At 37.2% G+C, this 23,687-nt stretch overlaps 2 protein-coding genes across 4 annotated transcripts in view; both read right to left on the bottom strand.

Annotated features, from left to right (window-relative positions):
* The window catches only part of LOC149568059 (tRNAHis guanylyltransferase), a 251,034-nt gene that overhangs the window by 149,425 nt on the left and 77,922 nt on the right, over nt 1–23,687 (bottom strand). The window lies entirely within an intron of this gene.
* On the bottom strand, nt 599–1,890 carry LOC149568060 (uncharacterized). Its single transcript, XM_089821066.1, has 2 exons — nt 1,491–1,890; nt 599–1,356 (listed from the first exon to the last, which is right to left on the bottom strand). The coding sequence occupies exons 1-2, from the start codon at nt 1,840–1,842 to the stop codon at nt 1,148–1,150; spliced, it is 561 nt and encodes a 186-aa protein (XP_089677192.1). The 5' UTR covers nt 1,843–1,890; the 3' UTR covers nt 599–1,147.

The following is a 23,687-nucleotide window of genomic DNA, read 5'->3' as shown; positions in this document are numbered from 1 at the left end:
TAATTGAATAAGGCACTAAATAGCTCCACACTAAACTCGTGTTTCCTTGAAAAACTAAGTGAATGGATGAGAGTGACATCACTCCTAATTTCTCCTTCAGACTCAAAAGTGTCTTTCTAAGGAGGCTCTGTGAAAATATTTGCAAATTGCTCATTTGAAGCAACATATTCTAACTTTTCTTGTTTCTCAAGTACTTACTCCCACAAGAAATGGTAATGATAATTAATCTGAAAATTTTTATTCCTTGAGTCATTGTCAAAAAGTATGGAGTGGGATGCTCATACACAACCTTGATATCTTTGAATGTGTGTTTCATCCAAAGTAACGTGAATCGGAATTGGATCAGAATCGGCAAGGCCGAATCGAATCGTGAATCGGCAATGAATCGGTGATGAATCGGCAAATTTGAAAAAACCCTTTAAATTTAAAGATGTTAACAATTTAAAACTTATTTCATGCACCCTTTATTGAATATAACTTAAACACACTATAACATCATCAAATAGAAGTTAAAACTTAACATACATAAACATGGAACATAAAATCCATCACATACGTAACTATGTTATCTAAAATGTAAATTGTAGGCTAGCTGAAGTAAATAGAAATCAAATGATCATAATGATTTAAATCATAGAATGTATGTAAGATGATCCATAAGACATCAAATCATAAATGTGTGTAAGAATCTAAGATGAAGATCCATGAAAGTTTGAAACATATGTCTATCAATGATTCAGTATCAATATCTGTAAACAAAATATAAAAACAAGGCTCCAGCTCAAGCCTCAGGCTCATGGTCATCATCATCCTCAACACCATCCTCAAGCTTGGCTATAGCCTCAGGCTCAACCTCTGAGTATCCAGTCTGCCTAGTAGCAAGGCGTCTAATGTAGGTCCTAGAGGACTGTCGAGCCATATCTCCCACATGTAAGATGGGCTCACGAACGTCGCTAGGACCTGTGTTTGTGCGTGCACGTATGCGTCTACCAATGCCTGAAGAACGTGCTCTAGATGCCTCAGCCTCTATATCCACCTGGTCAATCCACGCATAGTCTTCCTCAGTGAAGACCACAACCTCTATGAGCCACTTTGATTCTGGATCAATCTCCTCCAGAATGATCGGAGAGAAGTCAGTGCCCAAAATCTATCTGATCCTAAGACGGAGGTTGTAATGAACAAAGACAAGATCATTCAACCTTTGCACTATCAACCTGTTTCTCCTCTTCGAGTGGATGTGCTCGAACATGGACCAACTGCACTCACATCCAGAAGCGCTGCTTGGCTGACTCAAAATACGGATGGCAATTTTTTGAAGTTTTGGGGGTGTGGCCCCAAACATTTGCCACCATCTATCTGAAATAAGGGAAAATAAAAACAATTAGTCTCATTTACAAATTACAAATTACAAGTTAACTCTAAAATTACATAATCAACTTTAAGTTTAGAATCTAGATTCATGAATATTGAGTATATTATTTAATTTTTACCTAGCTGTATTGTTTCCCGAGCATCTATGGCCATCTTGCTAGAGAAAAGTGGCCCTTCTTTATTATTGAACTTATCAAGCTCAATAATTGCAGCACTGCTATCCTCATTAGTACTCAACCTCTGGAACACTGTATATAATCCGGTGAGAACCTCCTCATCCGCCTTGAAGTCAGGACAGAAACGAAATGTCAGATTCAAAAAGTAAGCTGCTGCATGGATGGGTTTGTGGAGCTGATTCTGCCATCTCCTATCAATAATGTCCCAAATAGGGGCATACTTCTCCTGCACTCCTGCATACTGGGCTCTAATGGCCTCCTTGGCCCTATCCATGCCCTCATATATGTAGCCCATAGAAGGCTTCTCCCCATCAATAGTTCGTAGGAGAGATACAAGGGGCTCAGTGGCCTACATATAAAGTAAAACAAAAATTTGAGTCAAAACTTAAATATAGAATAATTCAATAATATAACTTAAGGTAAAACTAAATCATTAAAGTTTTAAACAATTAGCATAGTAAACTGTAAAATATTAAATGTTAAATTGCAATAAATTTACCTTAAAGATTTCTCTAGCAGGTTTCCAAAAACCATCATCATCAAATATGCAATCCACCACATCTATCCATAGAATCTGTGTGCGACCGGTATCTACTACTATATATTTTTCCTCTAGTGTAGAAAGCTAAATTGATGTTTGTTTCTTACTTAACTAAGATACAAAACAATTCACTAGGAAGAATGTACCTCCACCAATGCTCTTCCTCTCATCGACTACCACGCCAACCCACATCCATGTATGCTATAAGGGTGAAATCTTCAACTCTTGGATAGCACAACATAAATTCAATAGTCCCCTTAATATTTCAATATTCTCTTGATAGCATGAGCATGGCTTTCCTTTGGAATTACGTAAAAACACGCTAGGAAACATGATCTCATTGGTTATGGGGGTCTCATCATCTTTGCTAAATTTGTGACTAGTCACCATATGTGTCTTACTGCATTATAGTTATCCATCCTAAACTTTTTTGTAATGTTCCCAATTTAGCAGGGCTCCGGAGTGTGGGTTTGTCAGCTCATTATCGCAACCCTCGTGAGCTGATGTCTAGTTTTGGAGGTCTTTGTCATGAGTTTGCTATTTTTGGACTTACTATTTTTAGTAAGTCACTCTTGGTCGGTTGCTATTTTTGGATTGAGCAGTTTTGGCAGGATGGTCCTCTAGTTCTCGATATTTGGTCTCTCTCTGGGATTTCTTTATTGAAGTCTTTTATTGGTGAGCTTGTTAGCTTAATGATTATTTAATTCACATTTAATAATCATAGTACTTTATATTATAAGTGTCATAACTTTATATTATAAACTTACCTTTTAAGCGAAAAGTGTAAGAGTGAAGTTGGATGGTTCATTTGGTGTTATAAATACAACTTTTTGATGAGGAGACATCATCTTGAATATTATATTTTATTTGCACATATCATCTGGCTGAGGGTTTGAAGAAAATTCTGAGTTCTTCCATTGATAATTGTATTGAGGTATACAGTTATCAAATTCTCCTACTGTGTTCACTATGGCTAAGGAAACATACTTCCTGGAGATTAATCAATTGTTACTATTTGGCAATTGAGGTGTGTTCAGTTCAGTGATTTGTGATAGCTGAAGTGTATTTTGGATAACGTGTGGAATTCTGAAATTGCTGATTGAATTACAACTAGCAAGGCCAAGTATACACCTAGGAGTCACATGAGAAAGCTAGAGCATCTTAATTGACAGCCAACATCAATTACCTCTTCTGACATTACTGTTGGGGCCAGAATTCATCCAATATAGCATTCGAAGTGGGGAGTTTTGCTGGTGTTAGGAGTTGAGAGGTGGCTGCTGCTGAACGTTGGATGCTATATAGATGCGTTTGGACATTCTTTATTCATTGGTGTTTCCTACATTCACAAACAGCAATCAGGTTTATTTTGGCATTGTAGATTTTGAACAAAAGTTTATTCAGAAACATTTGATTTCTTTAAAAATAAAATCCAGTGTAATATTGGAGTTGTCTTTCATGATCATAGAGTTCTCTATTGTTAACTTATATTCTGAAATATAGTTTTAAGAAATAGAACAAAGGAAAAGAGGAATTTGTTCATTAAGTTTTGCAGAGAGAAACCAAGGTTTTTTACAGTGGTATCAGAGCAGTTTCCTGCCAGCCTGTAGGAATTGGGCTCAGAATTTTCAGGGGATTATTTATGTTGTTCTGCATCTTGAGATATGGATGGTGATCGAAGGTTTGTGTCAAGCATGCACTACACCTAATGGGATCAAAATGTACCTCCCGGAGAGGGAGAGCCAGAAATTTAGTTTGGCTCAGTGAGTAGTCTGGGTGATTCTGGTGGCATCGGGCAACGAGCTACATATGCTCAGGTTGATAGAGATGCCTTGCAAGCATTTAGGAATATTGCAGCCAAGCAACAGCAGATGACAAGTGTTCTCCAACAGTTGTCTAATACCTTGCAGTAGTTAGCTTTGCCTCGGGATCGGGGTAGAGAGAGAGAGAGATCGAGATGTTTCTATTGGTTTCTACAAGTCACGTGTCGTTATGGGGCCTAGGACTGATGACAGGCACAAGATTGAGGATCATGTCAAGATGGATGACAAGGTGGATAGGATAGGCTATATTGGTGCTCAGGATAGGCCACAGAGACCCACCTCCCTGAGACCTGAATTAGATGCAATTAGCATTACTTCTGATGCTGCTCCATTTGTTGATGATGTACTGACTCATTTTCATGAGTGGGATGTTCTTCCTCAGGCATTATAGGATAACTTCATTTTTGACAGATATTTGACACAAAAGTGTGAGCAATCCAAGGGTAGGCCTACTACTGACAGACAATAGCCCAAGTATACTGAGCTCCAACAAGCAGTTGGTAAGATAACATTGGCTCATTTTGATGGGAGCGGAAGAGTGACTGCTAGAGCTTGGGTCCACAAGCTCGACACCTAACTTGCTTTACGTCCTATGACTGAAGAGGACGCCATCAAGTTTGTTGTGCTATACCTTGATGGAGTCGCGCATGATTGGTGGTATCATTGTTTAGTATCTCTCCATCATGATCAGATCATATCATACCAAGAGTTTGTTGACAGGTTGATAGAACATTTTGACAAGAAGGATCCTAAGGTATATTTTAGGGAGTTGGCTCAGTTACGACAGACAGCTGATTTGGAGGCATCCATCAGTGAGTTTCAGAAGTTGTCATGGAGGAGGGTTATGCTTTTCATTGAAGGTATTGCTGAGCCACTCAAAGGGTGGGTTAAATCATTAGATCCCCCTTCATTGTAGGAAGCAATGAAAAAAGCTCGTAACTTAAGGCTTCTACACCTAGACGCAAGTTTGTCTCAAAGCCTGCTACGTCCTCCTATGATAGGACACCACCCCGAAGAGAGGAGAAGACGAAGGGTTGTCTTGCTGCAGCACCTTTGGACTAGGAAACCATTAATGATCTGAGGAGGAAGGTGTGTTTCTACTGCAGGGGTCCTTATCATGTTGACCATGACTGTCCTATGAAGCCCAAGGGTAAAAATAAGATGATGGAGTGGTTCTACGATGATGATGGTGGTGCTGATTTTCAGAAATAGTCTGGGGATTATGGGAGTGATGATGTTGATGATGAGGTGGATGACTCCAACCTCAAGGTAGCTTACTTATCCAGTATGAGGAAAGAGGGAGCTTTCAGGATGCGTGGGCTCATTGTTGGGCAGGGTATTGTTGCTTTATTTGATACTGGAGCTACTCATAATTTTATTGATGCATGTTTGGTTACCAGGAGAGGTATGCAGACTGAGGATTTCAAGGGCCTACGGGTACAAGTAGCTGATGGTTACACTTTCAGATGTAACAAGATGATTACAGATCTTCCTATGAAACTTAATACATATACTTTCTCTGCTGATTTTTATGTGGTAGACATGGGGGGAACCGATATAGTCCTTGGTATAGCCTAGTTACACACACTTAAGGATATTTACTTAAGTATGGAGAAGATGCAGATGAGATTTATTAAGGACGGGCAGCCCCAGGTTCTTAAAGCGATCCGTAATGATAAGCTGAAGCAAATCTCCCTTAGGCGCATGCAGCATTTGGTTCGACATGAGGATATTATTGATTGGGCAGTGAAGTGCAGGATTATGCCTACTCAAAAGAATATTGAGGAGACAGAATATCATCCAGATATCCAACAATTGAGAATCAAACAATCTAAAGTGTTTAATGATTTACCCCCTGGTAGGTCATCGGATCGTGGGATTGAGCATATTATTGAGTTGAAGGAGGGCACTAAGCCTATTATAATTACTCCCTATCACCATCCAAAGAGGCTCAAAGATAAGATTGAAAAGACCATACAAGAGCTACTTGATCAAGGGCATATTAGGCCAAGTAAGTCCCCATTCAATTCTTCTGTTGTTTTGGTGAAGAAGGATGGCACCCTCCAAATGTGTACTGATTACCGGATGTTGAATAAGAGAACTATTAAAAACCGATATCCCATTCCTCGCATTAATGAGCTCATTGATGTATTGCATGGGGCAAAGTATTTTTCGAAGATTGATTTGAGGTCCGGCTATCATCAAATCCCGGTTAGAGAACAAGATATAGAGAAGATAGCATTTAAGTGTCATTGTGTGCATTTTGAGATTTTAGTCATGCCTTTTGGTCTTACTAATGCTCCTGCCACCTTTCCGTCTACTATGAACAGGGTGTTCCACAATCAGCTCCACAAGTTTGTGCTAGTCTTCTTTGATGACATTCTGATTTATAGCAAGACTTGGGACGATCATGTTGATCATTTAGATACAGTTTTGAGTCATCTGGATAGGACTTCCTTGAATGCCAAGGAGTTCAAATGTGCTCTCGGTATGACAGAGTTGCTTTACTTGGGGCATATTATTAGTACTAATGGAATTCGCACGGATCCAGATAAGATCTGTGCTATTGTAGAATGGCCTACACCTAAGACCTTGACACAGTTGAGAGGATTTATTGGACTTTGTGCTTTTTACCGGAGGTTTGTAGCCAGTTTTTCACGACATGCTGCACCCCTTACAAATTTGACCCGTAAGGGTGCTTTCAAGTGGTCAGCCCAGGCACATGAATGTTTTGAGAAGTTTAAGACTATTTAAACTTCATGCCTAGTATTGGCTTTACCTGATTTTTCTAGGCACTTCGATTTGCATTGTGAAGCTTCCGGAGAGGGTATTGGTGTCGTTTTATCCCAGGATCGACATCCCATAGTTTTTTAAAATAAAAATTTAAAAAACTAAAATAGAATATATATATATATATTACAGGAAACCAGTTCATACACTACTATGCCAATCTAAAGCAATTTTTCAAATTCAACCATTGTATATATTAATGATTTTGTTCGAATGCCATGACAAAATGTCAAAATATACCACCATATCAATGTTTCAGTTCAAAAACTTTAAAACAACAATGTCAAGATTACTAATCAATAATCAATAATCAGTCATAGACTCATATGTGATCAAATATCAATGTATCATCAAAAATCATCAAAGAATTCATCATCATTAGGCAGTTGCTGATTAGAAGCACAATTAGTGCAACTAGCATCAGCAGTCTCAACCGTAGTTGCAATGGTAATGGTTACCAGCCACAGCCCTTGCAAATTAAAATATTTGATGCCCAGATATGAAACACAGACCCAAAATAATTCGCAGGTCCTTAATAAACCACTGCAGGCCCTTATTGTTGTTCGCCAAGCATTCAACAGGGTTCTGCAATAAATTGCAGGCCCAAGAAATCTGATCGCAGGCTTTAGAAATTGCAGCGCAGGCCCTCAGAATTGTATCATAGCCCCTCCAAAACAAGCATGCCCCTGTACATGACAAATTGTTGCCTTGGAATATAGCAGCAGCTCCAAATCAAATTCCCAAAATGCAGATTGAAATGTAATGAAATTTCCTTCAGAAACGCCTCCCAACAACAATCAATATAGTAGGAAGACTCCACAATTCAGACCGAGCAATTCTCAGAACTTTTTTTTTATGCAAGGAAACGATTGTCAGCACCGAAATCATTGAACATACACACATTTCAGAATAATGGTCTTTTATAATTAATACTTTCAAAATAAAGATGTCCGAATGATATTTGATCTGTACCAATTGTATGTAGACAACTGATCTGTAAGCACCTTAAGAAATATAAACCTGTATATTTATCACACAACAAAACCACTGAAACTATAGAACCCAGACAATCTGTGTTGAAGCAATTACGAACTGTTATCAAACCACCCATAATAATATCTCTAGGTATATGCTGTGAATAATTGCATTCCGAAAACTGAAGTTTTCTTTGTATATCTGATTGCTTTGATTATTATCAGACAACAAAATAATTCTTTTAAATATTGGAATACATGTCTAAAACTGAAGCAGTAAATGAAACTTCAATGTCTTATACACTGAATTTTACTCACTGCATATGTCTGCAAAATTTCTTATTCTTCTTTCTAAAACATGTATATTTCCAATCTAGATAGAGAACTGCATACGTCTTCAGAATTACTCATTCTCCCTTTTAGCACACACATACTTCCATTCTGCAACTATGTATGCCATTATTACAATCTTATTCAAATTCCTTTTTTATTTTTCATACATCTCCTACCATATGAATAAGGAGAACCAATTCAAATATAGAGAACTATAATAAGTTAGAGTTGTTTCTAACTTCCACCTAACCTGCAGTTGAGAAACGATAGTTTTCTTCAAATATGAACAGTGTCTTTGCTTGGAGTTCAAAAGAAACAATTATGGTTGACATGCAACTTTGGCTGCTATGATTTTTATTCATTTGCAATTAACTAAATTAATTTGCCTATACGACATTGTTTTAGTCTAAGCCTGATAACCTTAAATGGTATTAAAAAAATATTTTACTGCTGAACCGGCATTCAACGTGGCAAAAATAAAAGATACTCACACATATACATACAATCCTAATGGATAAATTATGTTGTGATGCTATGAATACTGACGGTCTGGAGCTATACTCGCACCCGATAAACATTTCAAATTATATACATTTTTGTCTTACTACGTTAGCTCTTTCATTGTTTGACGTCATTTTACAAAGTATAAAGAGACAAAGACCGGAATAGTGAATGTTCAAACTTCCTTTTATGCTTGATTTTTATCAGGCAGACATAGACATATGAGCAAACACAATCTTGTTGAAACTATATTCCAAGGATTCAATGATCAGGCCAGACATATAATGGACTTCCTAAGAACCAACTACACTATAACATATCATATAGAGAGAGAGAGAGAGATTCATTTCATTCCATATTATTGTAACCAGTTGTATTTTGACATCAATGGCATACTTGAAAACCAGATGCCAACATATTCCTCCAATGGATGCACGATGAGTTGCTTCACTTTGGGTGTATCATTGTTTATATTAAAATAGTGCAGCAGATTGGTGGAGCGACATGTCTCGGTTGCTGTGGGATTCACAGATTGGTGTTTAGTGTGCACATACAGATTGCTTGGGGACTAGCAATCTTCGGGAAGTGGGGACTGCAATGTCCCCTTTCTAGGCCACAGGAGATGAGAAATGGGTTGACCTATTGTTACACACCAAATTTTTGCTTAATTAAAATGTTGTTATTGTTAGGTTGATAGTTTGTAACCGACAGTTCTATGAAAATCTAATCACAAAATAGGTAGATCAGCTACAATGTATGAGACCAATTCTCTCCTACATTAAAGGGAAGGCTCCCTATCCTCACCGTTCCTTGGATCAACTCAAGTTAAGTAGGAAGTTGAGAGATTTTGTAAGGAGTGTTAACAATATTCGTTCCTCCTAACTTTCTGCAAAGAAGTATTGTGCAAGCTGAAATCTCTAACTAAACTTCTGTAATGTTCCCGTTATAAAATAACTCATGGAGGAACAATCTTTGTTTGCCAAGCAATCAAAGTGTGAATTCGTTATGACAGAAATATTGTACCTGGGGCATGTTGTCAGTAAATATGGAGTTCAAGTTCATCAGGAGAAGATTCAGGCCATCCTTGATTGGCCTCCCTCAAAATCACTCTCGGAATTGCAAAGATTTTTCGGACTGTGCAGTTATTAATGGAGGTTCGTTAAAGGATTCTCTCAGCTCAGCACACCCTTAACGGATCTTACAAGGAAGGGTTCCTTCCAATGGAACGAAAAGGCACAACTCACTTTTGATAAACTGAAAGAGCCAATGAGCACTTGTCCCGTACTTGCATTACCTGATTTCACTCGACCATTCATTGTGGAGTGTGACGCATTCGAAGAAGGCACTGGCACGGTACTAATGCAAGATGTCACCCCATAGCTTATGAAAGCAGGAAGCTTACACAAACGGAACACCTATATTCCATCTACGACAAAGAGATGTTGGCCATCGGACATGCACCAATCAAGTTTCAGCTGTATCTGGTGGAAGCCAAGTTTGTCGTCCGTACGGATCACAACAGTTTGAGATATATTTTGGAGCAATGGGACTTGAACGAGAGGCAACAAAAATGGGTAAGCAAGGTTCAAGCTTTTGATTTTGACATTGAATATGTGAAAAGAAAGAACAATGTGGTTGCAGATGCCTTGTCCAGGAAACCCGCCATCTGCTCACTAAACCAAATTTCAGCTAACCGGAAGGCACATTTGTTGGTAGAATATTCCAAAAACACATTTTCCTACGAGCTAATGGATGACAACACCTAGGATGATCGTTAGAAAATGGTGGATGACATTATCTACTGTAAGAATTGGATATTTTTAGTGCCGGAATCCAGATTGAAGCATAAAATCTTGAATGAAGTACACGACTCACCCTTGGCAGGACAATCAGGTTTCCTCAAAACTTACAAAAGTCTCCAGGAGAGGTTTTCATGGAAAGGACTTAAAGGGGACGTGTTGCAGTATGTAAGAGAGTGTGCGGTCTGCCAGCAGAACAAATCCAAACATACTCTATTTATCGGGTTCCTACAACCTCTGCCAATTCCAGAACATAAGTGGGAAAGTATCTCAATAGATTTCATAACGAGGCTTCCCAAGGTGAACGGAAAGGATTGTATTTTCGTAATGGTTGACAGATTGACAAAGTACACACATTCTTCGCCATCCCCTCAGATCTTCAGGCTGCACAAGTTGTCGATCTGTTTTTTGGAGAAGTCTTTCGTCTGCACGGGTTACCCCGAAAGATTGTCAATGATCGGGATGGGCGATTCATCAGTATCTTCTAGACAGAACTGTTTCGGGTAGTAGGGATAGAATTGTCACCAAGTACTAGTTACCACCCTTAGATAGGCAGACAAACGGAGATTGTGAACAAGTGGCTCGAAGGTTACCTTCGGAACTACGTTTCGACACAACGAGCGTGGGTCAAATGGACACATCTAAGGGAATATTGCTACAATACCACATACATGTCCATCGGAATGGCACCATTCAAAGATCTGTACGGGTACGAACCCCTTTCCTTCATCAACACAATTATGAGTGACAGTCGCGCACCAAGGGCAAGGGACTGGCTTCACGAGGGACAAGACATACTGAGATGCTTGAAGAAAAACCTACAGCGGGCACAAAATCAACAGAAGATGTACGCCAACAAACACAGAATGGAGGAGTTTTGAAGTAGGGGATGTGGTCTATCTCCAGCTCCAGCCATATCGACAATCCTCACTGAAGGAAAAGGGAGAAGAAAATTTGAAGCCATGATTTTATGGCCCCTATCGTGTAGTTCGTCATGTTGGTGAAGTCGCATACGAGCTGGAACTTTCGGAGGGAAGCCGTCTTCATAACATCTTCCATGTTTCATGCCTGAAGAAGGCTGTAGGCCAAAACCTCACGATAGCCACAGACCTTCCACCACTCAATGAAGAAGGAAAGCTCATATTGGAACAAGCCGAGATCATCGAAGTAGTGAGAAGATTCTGTGGAACCGCACAGTGAAAGAATATCTGGTGCATTGGAAATGCTTGCCATTGGACGACGCGACATGGGAGGGAGAGCACATTCTCCAACACCCAGCATTGCATTTGCTTGAGGTCAAGCAAAATTTGGGACAAGAGGACTGTAATGTTCCTATTATAAAATAAATCATTTATAAAACTATTGTTAATGGGCCGATTGATTTAATATATCTCGGACCCATTTTATTTTTGTTTCCATAGTTTGTGCCGCCGTCGGCTATCTTTGTACACCCTGGGAAAGTTTTCCCAATGCATATTTAAGCACGGCTTGTAGGTAGTTTGAGGTATGCAATTTGGATTATTTTCTCTGTGCTGCAAATTCCTGTTGGGATTCTTTGTTGTTCGCCATTTCGGAAGTGAAATATCTTCCCTATTTGGTCATCTCTATTTGAGTGCGAATCAATCCTCACCCTATTCCATCGCCTGTAATACTTCGCTCGGATTTGGCAAGTCGAAGCATCCTCATATTGCGAATATTCATTCTGTTGGTTTTATCTACTCTTTGTCCTGTGTAATACCATTTGTTGTTTATTAACATTAAATCTCGCTATTTGTTCACACTATCTGTTGGTTTGCAAAAACTCTCTATGCATCACCCTAAGAAGTCCGACCATTCATCTCTAGTCACTACCGTACACTATACTGCCTACCATTCTCACCCTTCAATTCGTCGCTCCTACACTGTATGGTCTTCCTAAGACCACCGTAAAGCCACCTAGTTTGACCGTACGGCCTACTGACACATCCCACGGCTGTTTGGTGTATGGCAGATCCACCATACAGCCATCTTACTTCCACTCACCTTCGTACGACTCCCCTCTAATTGAAGTTGTATGGTCCTTTGTGCCTCTTCTCTGTACGATTTTTCCACCGTATAGACTCTATTTGTCTACCGTACGGCCCTCACAACTCCCGTACGAACTCTTATGTACCACCCCTGCCTATAACTTCCACCGTACAGCCACTTAATACACCCTTTGCCACCGTACGGATCCAACTTTGTGTCCTACGAGCAAAGAAATTGCTTTAGTTGGATTGTACAACTATCACATTTCTAAGTCGGAACATTACAACTTCTATCTAGTAGCTAGAAACGGTGATACCGATAAACCGACACCAACTCAAAGGCTGATTGAAAGCATACTAGTTTGGCTCTAAGTCCTGTTTGTCCAATTTATAAGAAAAATCACTACCATTGAGATGCAAAGACTTCCAGAAGTAGATGATCTCTATTCTACAAGAAAAATCTCTACCATTGGGGTGCAAAGGGTTCCAAAAGTAGGTAAATTCTAACAATTTTTTGTGAATTTGAGATGGTAACACAAGCTACAATCAAAGCTTCTAGTCTATGTATTACCACAACTGCTCCCTGTCAAAGCTTTGGCTTCAATTGCTTCTTAATTCACTACATTCTATTATTGAACATAGAATAATAACATGAATCAAAGACAATAAGAACAAATTATAGTCAAAGCTTCTAATTTGCTCTATCAAAATTGCTTCCAGTCAAAGCTTCGAATCCAATTGCTTCTTTTATTCACTTTTCTCCCAAATTGGTACTACACAATCAAAGTTATGTTTGCACAAGTTTGGCAGAGCTTTCTTGAATACAACAAAGATGATTTTTACAATGAGAGGTTACTCCTTTATATAGGCAAAGGAGTTGAGAAAACAATGGAGGAGAAAGTGGGAGTCACTCAACCAACTTTGTCCCGGTCTAACAAACAAGAGAAATTATTAGATAACATGTAATTACATATTTACATGTAATACATCCTCTTCAATTACAAACATGAAAGAAGAAGAAAAAGAAAGACGAAAGAGAAATGAAACAATCCTAGGGCCTTCTACTTGGCAATGCCATCCCGGATGATCACAGGACCGAGAGTTCCTATATTTTGTGCCACTACATTCACCTTGATAATCATGGTGTTGCGTCTTTTGATAGCCTCTGATTCTCTTTGATGAATTGTTCGTTGTCATTTGAAAACTTCATGTGATCAAACTTTTTCTCGTTCAAGTTGTAGTGAATTCTCTTTTGTAGATCAGCACAAATTGGAGTCTCTAACACTTTGAAGACCTTCTTGACGATGTCCGAATGTGAACTCGAAACAACTTTCCACCAACACCTTTAACTCTCTTTTTTTTTCTTTTTTGAAGCAAAGTGCTTGATGCATTCCCGCACATACTCAAGTTCTTGGACAGCCACTGGAAAAATGGAGACGAAATGAATTACCACTTCTTTGATTTGAAGCACACCTTCTTTACTGGATGTCTTCATTCTTTATAGAATTTATGGGATAGCTTGACTTTCTGCGACATGAAAGTTTCAATGGGATTGAATCCATCATTGGAAGATATGGATTCTGACTCCATGGGAATATTGGCAAAATGAATCTCTAAGGAACAATATATCCAGAGAATTGATCAAATACTCATGGAACATGTGCAATGAATTGGATGTTATATGCAAAGTATATGTAAAGGGCTAAAATGGGACTTAGGAAGATGGAAGGCATGTAAATGCGTATGGGAAAAGGATGAATTCTTATAAAGATGTCTTGAGGAATGAAGGCTAGGCACATGGGAATGCGTGCAAATGATAACTTTTGACTTTAAAAGTGTGACCTTTAAACAAAAAAAAGGTTCTCTAGATGTTATTACACGTAAAGTGAATTAAATGTAAAACGAACATGCATTTAGGTTCGGAAGATGGAAATGCGTGTAAATGAGAACGAAGGATGAGATTGCATGTAAATGTGGATAATGAGATGCAATGTGCTATGGCATGTAATGATGGAGGTGAAATGAAACAATGCAATTGCATGAAGAGGTGGAAGGTGAAGTGAAGTGAAATGTGCTTAAGTTCTTTGGAAAGAACTTGCAATTTCTTTCAAACAAAGAAAAACAAGAAAGCAAGCAAACAAACAACGAAAACAAGCACAAAAGAAACATGCACTTTTGGTCTTAGACTCAAACATGCCAACAAGCAAGTTATTTTCATCTGCAAATTCGAATTTGGAGTTTGGAGAAAATCCAAAAGTGTGAAAATGAGAGTTTTCATCATTTTTTAAGGAAAAATGCACTTTTCATGGCATCTATATCAACAAGTGTGCAACTTCAAGCTAAAATATGCATAGAAATAGCGAGATAACCATGAATTGAAGAACAAGTTTGAAAATGTCCACTTACTTCGAGATCAAAGAGCAAAAATAGCAAGAATCAGACTTCGAGGACCAATTCTCCTCCAAATTCGGATTCTCAAACAATAATTTGACTTCTTCCACACTTGCATTCAACGAATATTAATGAGCAATGAAGGGTCGAACTTGGCATGAGGATGCCAAAAATGTGATTAAAGATCATTTGTGCATGCCTTGTGTTTGCTCAAAACTCCAAGGAAAACACGTTTTTGACAAAAAAGTGGTCTTAATCTGCCTTTACATGAATCAGTTTTTCCATTGAAGGTCAAAAATGTGATCTAAAATGCCCAAATCTGGGTGCTTCTTGCAAAAACGTGGTTTCAATATGCATTCATATGAAATGTTTCTAACAATAGAATGCAAAAACTGTTGGCAATATGGTTAGATAGATGTCTTAATGGTTGTCATTTATGGCAACATACATTCAACATTTCATTTATGCATTTAGATATAGAAAATTGTCTTAGTGTTAGACAGTTTGCAGCAGCATAGTGAACAAATGTTAAGTGTACAGACGACTCATTGAGAGCTAGCTCATGCAACAGCTTCATGATAGTATCATGATGACATATGCAAGTGCGCAAATATGTATGAGCAGTACGGCGGGAGTTATGATTTAAATACCAGTGCAGGTATTTAGCAGTGTAGAACAGAGCACAGTGGTGAATTGGATTGTACGACCTTAGGAATTATTTTGGTTACGAAATAATTACTAAGTTATGTTGAGCCGACTATGTGGACATTATTATGTCAAACATGTGAACACATGAAGGCTGGCTGAGCATAATTTTGTGAATATGTGAAGTATAAGTAAAGATCTTATCTTGCGAACATAAGTGTGCTATCTATGATAGAAGAGAAAGTGTTAAGTAATATGTGAGCCTTATGTGATGTGAATTCTAATGTATGATCAAAACAAATGCGAAGTACTACGGACAGCAAGTATTGTATGTATATCTATTCTTTTGAAGAACTGAATTGTATCATTGCATGTTAAGGCAGTGGGCTCTTTTTGCATACATTGTATTTGTTCTATCAACTCCTAACAGGCTTGAAGCAACCCCTAACAGGGTTGAGGCTTCTAACACGGCCTAGTCTCCCAACAGGAACTTGAGACACTATATGTAATTCATAGACTCCTAACAAGGTCAATATTCTTAACGGAACCCTATTGTTTAGTGAATTATCTAGTGGGTATCATCCCCACCGGGGTTTTCCTTGGCTAGGGTTTCCCTAGTTAACAAATAATGCTGTTATGAGTTATCTATGTGCATGTTTATATTTACTGTTTAGCATTGTTGGTCATATTTACTGTTCAGCATTGATTGGTAAAGGTAAACAAGAACCTACACCACAAGCCAAGAAAAGGGTCAAGCAAATTGCCAATAGACCAGAAAAGAGGAGGAAAACTATGCAAATAAGCAATTCAAAAAGCTCTAAAGATGAAGATGAAGATAAACATGTTGAACAATATGCGCAGGAAGCAAGAACAGCAACAAGAAAGAAAGCTTGGAAACCCAAGGTAGAAAATCTGAATATGCAAATAATAAATGATGATAATTTTGTACAGTTAAATAAATATTACAGTATGTATAATAACATGGATAGAAGGCATTAGAGAATGGTATTATAAGAAATATGATATTGAAGAAAAAGAAATTTGGGAATATACAAAATAAGATTCCTAAAGACCTATACAATAAGTTGATTAATAGGAAGAAGAGAGTGTTGGAAGAGGATCTGAATATGAAACTAAGTTGAAAAGTTTTGTACTGTTACCTACATTTTGTGTTGACAAAATGCAGGACTGTGGTTATAGTCGTTGAGACTTCAAACAAAATTTAGTTTGTTTGTTAAATTGTTATTTATTTTTTATTACATACGAAAATGAAGTGTCAGTTGTTCGTTATGGCTTCATGTGAAATGGAGGAGTTGGTTAATCGTTATGTTTCTTGGGAGATTGAAAAAATGATTTTCTTTGTGATGTTATATGAATGCAAAGTGGTTTAGCTAATATGATTTTTTTATTCTAATTAAACAACTTGGATAAATGTGATTACCTTGATAAACTTCTTTTACAAGAACACAATGAAGGGAGGAAGCATTGCTAGAAAAGGAAAGGGCATGAGGGCACCACCTACCACTAAGCTAACAGGTATGGATCCTAAACCATCTTGGTCAAGGGTAAACCTGACTAGGCAAGCAAGGTTATACAGAGTGATCACCATGAGCTAACTTGGTCAATATATATTATGTATATAATTAAATAATAATAAAAATTAGTAAGCATAAATCAAACTAAAAACAAAATTATTACCTTTATAAATTGGGATAATCTTGGAGCTTTCTATTGTGTCATACATATCTTAATATAACAACACCATGGTACCTATATGTACTTGTACATGTATATATGCGTAAATTCAACTGACATACATGAATGTATACGCCTACTTAAAATATGACGTATACACAAGATATGCATGCTTAGAATATTACGCATGTATATGTGTATGTGTAAATTCATATACAAATATACATAGATGCAACATGATGTCATTATAATAACACATTAAGAGTGAAGTTAATATCATTATTTTCCAACCTTGGCAATGGATTTAATATTATTTCATGTCATCATCGTCTATAAATTCCAGCGGCCATATTTTCCTTTTATCTTCATCAGGCCTTAATAATATTTATGTTGTCATATGTATTATCAATCTTTCAAAGGTTCTTGAACATAACTCTTTTTATTGCCACCTTCTTCCATCTTGCTCACAACTGAGCATGCAAGTAAGACAAGAAGACAATCTCTCTAAACCAAGCTGCATTCATTTCCACCGATCATAATCAGTGATCTCATTCACAATTGTCATTAGTGATTTCCTTTTTGCTATCTACATTTGCATTCATAATACCAATTTTTCCTCAGTTGCGAATTGCATTCACATCCCTCCTTATATCATATTAGAAATTCATTTCAAGTGTCGTGAATTGTGCTTGTAAGTTGCATTTAGTCTAAGGTCGCTTTCCTCATGTGATTTCACACCTTGGTGTTGTTCTTTCTTATTGTGATCGCAAGAGGGTCTAGTAGTTCATAGAAAAGGAGTCGTACTAGGCATTCCCAGACTTTCATAAGTGTGTGGGTGATAATACCCCTGATTTTACATCCAGGTCATGCAATTCCTCTCTGCATATTCTTTCATTTGTTTTTATATTTAAAATCTTTGAATGCTAGTTAGTTGATCTAATGGAATGACATTAAATTGAGATAGAGTCAGTTGGGCTCGATCTAACTAGAATGTCTTGATTGTCATAAGATTGGTTGAATCAATGCATACAAGAAGGGACTAAATTGTTTGTTGTGTACGTTTTACTATCTATGAACTTAAATAAAATTGAAGAGAATTCAACTCTACGCATTACTTATACAAGGGCATCATTAATATGCCTTTGAGATAAGAGAAAGCACTCTCATAGAGTTAAGTAAACTGTTATGAAAATACAAAGAACTTCTTTTATTAATGTTTGTTATGAGCCCAAGATGGATAGAAAGTGTTTGGTTGTGATAAACAAATATTATCCATTGATATAGATAGCCACACTAAGATTCATTGAGGATGACCAGCAAAGTTGAGATGAAGAGTGTGGCTGATATCAAATCATCATTGGGTTGTACCGGCAAGATAAGAGAAGAAATCATAAACAAAATAAACAATTGATGAACTTAAACAAATAAATATAGACTGAGTCAGCTCATGGTGATCAAATGGTACTATACTTAATGTCACGTCGAGCGGTGGATGATCGGGCACATAGTGTCCATGTAAATCTCTGACCACGGTAAGTTTAGTGGCATGCATGTTGTTTTGATCACTACAGGTCAAGGTTGCTAGCAATTGGACAGATGGACTGATGGGAATGACTCCATAACCTAGGTGCATGCCTAGCTGATACTCTAACACCAAGATGCTCAATGGCAAGACAGGGGTGTCCCATGCGTAATCCCGAATAAGGAGGGTCTTCCTCGGTTGAAATTGTGTGGGGATACTAAAGGGTTCGCGGTTGGGAGGTTAAGCCCCTGATAATGCTTCTCCTCTCTACCAGAAGCCAAGACTTGCACAATACAAAAGGATCTGCATTCATGTTATCTTCTTTCCTTGGGTATTTTACCTTTATGTATTTTCAATTTCAGCTGAAAGTTGCGTTTAGATTGATGTTAATTTTATTATGGTAAATAATGAATGTGTTATTTAACAAAAATCAAAAATGATCTAAATATCCAAGTATACAAGAGAATGTTTCTATAACAAACAGGAGAGAGGAAATAGAAGCATTCTTGTAGAGTGAAAATGAAAGTTTCCATAACGAATAGGAGTTTATGGAAACATTACAAAAAGATTGATAATTAGAAAAAGACGGAAGAAAGAGTAAATATAAACTATCTAATAACGCAATACACTCCCTTAATGATCAATCTATCTTTAAAAAACAAAAATTTGCATGTCCTCAAAAAGCGTAAAAGGTAGACTCAGGTTGATCAGAGAGGTCTACATGTTCTACAAGGTTGGCTTATGGTTGGGATCTACCTTGCTTCCGCTAATTAGAAGCAATGTGAGTCCTGCGATCTCAAAGCACATGACCAAATTTGAGGCAATAGTTGCACCAAATGTTCTTCTTCTTGGAACTATCTTGAGACGGAGTTAATTATCCTTAACAAAGGATTGGGTTGAAAACACTTGTTCAGAGGAGGACAAAGAAGCAATGCTACCAAACTGTTATTTCCAATGATCCTATTGTAATGTCCTCGATTTAGCAGGTCTCCGGAGTGTGGGTTTGTCAACTCATTATCGCGACCCTCATGAGCTGATGTCTAGTTTTGGGGGTCTTTGTCGTGAGATTGCTATTTTTGGACTTACTATTTTTAGTCACTCTTGGTCGCTTGCTATTTTTGGATTGAGCAGTTCAGGGAGGATGGTCCTCTAGTTTTGGACATTTGATCTCACTCTGGGATTTCTTTATTAAAAAGTCTTTATCGGTGAGCTTGTTGGCTTAATGATTATTTAATTCACATTTAATAAGCATAGTACTTTACATTATAGGGTGTCATAACTTTATATTATAAAGTTGCCTTTTAAGCGGAAGTGTGAGAGTGAAGTTGGATGGCTCATTTGGTATTATAAATGCAGCTTTTTGTTGAGGAGAGATCATCTCAAATTTACATATTGAAATTGCTCTTATTGCCTAGCTGAGGGTTTGAAAAATACTGCGATCTTTCTGGATAATTGTGCTGAGTTAAATAATTATCTAATTACTCCTATTGTGGCATCTATGGCTCTGGAGATTATTCCTTTGAAGGAAATCGTTGATGTAGGACTACAAGTTTGAATTCAACCAGCAATTTGATTATGGAATTTAACAGTGTGACTGCACATTCTAAAGTCACGTCTGAAATACATAGCGGCTGGAGTAATTAACTGGTACAGCATATACTTTTCGTCAACATTTCATACAGGTTTAGGAGGCAAATAATGACTAATTTGGTGGAGGTAAAACAATGGCCGTACCTTGCATATTGGCGACCACATTTGATAATAGCAGGACTATGTCTTCCCCTGCCGGCATTAGGATTCTCTTGGCCACGTTATTTTGAAAAGGTGGCACTGGCATTCAGCAGAAATCGTTTCATCAACTGGCATAGCGAAAGATCAGGTTCATCTGTTATATCATTCCAGAAGTATTCAGTTTTGAATATTGTGCAATCTTATTATATTTTTCCTTTCTCAGAAAATTTACATAGTAAATTGAAAGTATATTGTATGAATCAATTATAAATAAAACAAGAAATATAGCTCCCTTGTGTTGTGGCATTAAAATTTCTATCAAGGCAAACTTTGTCTTTACACCTATTGTAGTAGTTTGGTGCAAAAATCAGAGAACTTCAAGTCAACATTAGTTGCAGTAATGTTGAGTGTCTCAATAAAGTGCTCATAGGATGGTGGTACGCTTTTCAGAATAATGACCACCATGTCCTCTTCCTCCATTTTATAGCCAATGGCCTCAAGCATGTTGGGTGGATATTTTGCAACCAACAGTTTTGTGAAAATCCAGTCATGAAATAAGATGACTAGCCATAGGATATGAGACAGAGTCTCTCCTACCTTAATGGGAAGGCTCCCCCTTCTCACCGTTCCTTGGATCAACTCAAGGTAAGCAAGAAGTTGGGAGATTTTGAAAGGGTGTTACCAAGATTCTTTCCTCTTTAACTTTCGAAAAAGAATCCACTCACCCGTGGAGCGAGTAATGGGCAAGATGAAATTTTTAAACACACTTCTATCTGATAGCTGGAAATAGTGATATCGATAAACTCACACCAACTTAAAGGTTGGTTGAAAGCATACCAGTTTGGCTCAAAGTCCTCTTTTAACCTATTCTATAAGAATAACCTCTACCATTGGGACACAAAGACTTCTAGAAGTGGATAATTCTAACTACTTTTCATGAATTTGAGATGGTAATACAAGTTAAAGACTAAACTCAAAGCTTCTAGTCAATGTATCACCGAAATTGCTCTCAGTCAAAGCTTCCGCTCTGATTGCTTCTTAACTCACTATGCTCTTATTATTGAACACACAATAATAACATGAATCAAAGACAATAGGCACAAATTACAATCAAAGCTTCTAATTTGTTCTATCACAATTGCTTCCAGTCAAAGCCTCAAATCCAATTGCTTCTTTTCTTCACTTTTCTCCCAAATTCGTACTACACAATCAAAGTTATGGTTACACAAATTTGGCACTTTATTGTATACAATAAAAGATGATTTTTACAATGAAGGGGCACTCATTTATATAAGTAAAGGAGTTGAGAAAAAAGGGCATGAAAAAGTGGGACCAACTCAAGCAACTTTGACCCGATCAAACTAGGTGAGAGAAATTATTGAGTTACATGTCATAAGGACATGCAAATTGTATTATATATAATTACACAATTTCATGCAATACATCCTTTTCAATCTACAAACTTGAAAAAGAGAAGAAAGAAGACAGAAGAGAAGTGAAACAATCCTAAGGATTGTTCTTAAAGGCCTTGTACTTGATAATGCAATCCTAAATGCTCATAGGATTGGGAGTTTCTATATTTTGTGTCACTGCATTCACTTTGAAAATCATGATGTTGTGTCTTTTGATAGCCTCTGACTCTCTTTGATAAGTGATCTCTTTTCATTTGAAAACTTGATGTGATCAATCTTTTTCTTGTTTAAATTGTCATGAATTCTCCTTTTTAGATCAGCACAAACTAGAGGCTCTGACCCTTTGAAAACCTTCCTAATGATGTCCACATGTAAAATTAGAACAAATTTTCCCATCAGCCTCTGCAACTATTTTCTTTTTTTCTTTTGTTCTTTTTTATTTTTTGTTTTGAAGTGAAGTGCTTGGCGCATTCCCATACGAAATCAGGTTCTCGGACAATCATTGAGAAAATGGAGACCAAATGAATTACTTGCTTCCTGAAAATCAAAGCATGTCTTTGTAACATCCACTTTTCCTCGGTCTTAATCAACAACTAACATATCCAAGAGTTACAAATATTACTTCATTTCATAGGGAAAAATGTTAAATCAGTTTTGTTCATATGAATGAGATTAACGGTTAAAATCAGTTAAACAAATTTTTTTAACTAAGAATTGGAAACACCATCAATGAATTTACTATGGAAATTAAAATCTACATATCATGGAATTTGAGATCGAAATCAATCTAGGGATGCTTTTGCAATCACCTAGGTTAGTCCACAAATACCACTATGACAATATCAAATGACAACTAGCATCCAATACCGCTATATCAAAATCAAATGAATGATTACCATTAAATACCACTATATCAATTAGGGCATCATATACCATTGTATCAATTAGGGCATCAATTACTTTTGGATCATTTAGGGCATTAGACACCACTGTATCACTTAGGGCTTCAGATACCACTGTATCAATTAGGGCATCAATTACCATTGGATCATTTGGGCTTCGAATACCACTGTATCATTTAAGACTTCGAATACCACTGTATCATTTCTTTCCTTCCGATTTGCTAAACTGTGACATTAACATAAGATTAGAAGATATGCTCATAATCATTATTCTTATATATTGAAAAATTGAATAACAATCCTATAAATATATTCCATATTCAATTAGAAGATCAACTGATCTAATCGGTTGCCAATTATATTGACGATAAGAATTGCTTTCATTTTAAGAAATAACTATAACAACGATACAACTCAAATTATCTTACCTTCTACTTGAATATACATCATAAAGTACAAATACCTATTTTTGACATGTGTTTGATTGCATAGTTATCTTTGTATGTTGCACGTCCGACAACTTGCAGAGAGGTGAAACATTGTTAGAGGCTTAACCACCCAACCTTGGACCACAACTTATTCCCACACAATCTCTAACGAGAAAGACCCTCCCTATCCGGAATAGACATGGAACATCTTGTCATCCACTAAGCATCCTGATATCTAATCACGCCACTCGACTTGACAGCATACTACGCATGAGCTATTAAATGTTTCCTTCAAAAAAATAATAAACATTGTTATATCACATCTGATTCTATTTTCTTGTTATTGAAGATATCTTTCTCTCACTTCTTCACCCTTTTCCTTGGCTATACAACCGGATGAGTCCCAGGTGTTTGAATTTTCAGAACAACCGGTTCTTTTTGTTGATTCTCAACTGTTTCATAATTAACATATATTCCAGCTTATCACAATCTATGTTTTGCGAGATTATATTCTTTAAAGATTTCAAAATTGATTGTTTAAATCTAATATCTAGTGGCATAATGATTTATGGATCCATACTTTTACTTGGTTATCACTTGCCATGAACAAGGCTAAATTAAAAAAGTTCAATTTGTTAATTCAAACAAGA

The sequence above is a fragment of the Cupressus sempervirens genome, chromosome 3 (assembly GCF_028749045.1).
Source record: "Cupressus sempervirens isolate cs-2001-9-10 chromosome 3, ASM2874904v1, whole genome shotgun sequence".
Taxonomy (NCBI): domain Eukaryota; kingdom Viridiplantae; phylum Streptophyta; class Pinopsida; order Cupressales; family Cupressaceae; genus Cupressus; species Cupressus sempervirens.
The sequence above is the reverse complement of the archived record's forward strand: the minus strand, read 5'-3'. Positions and strand labels throughout refer to the sequence as shown.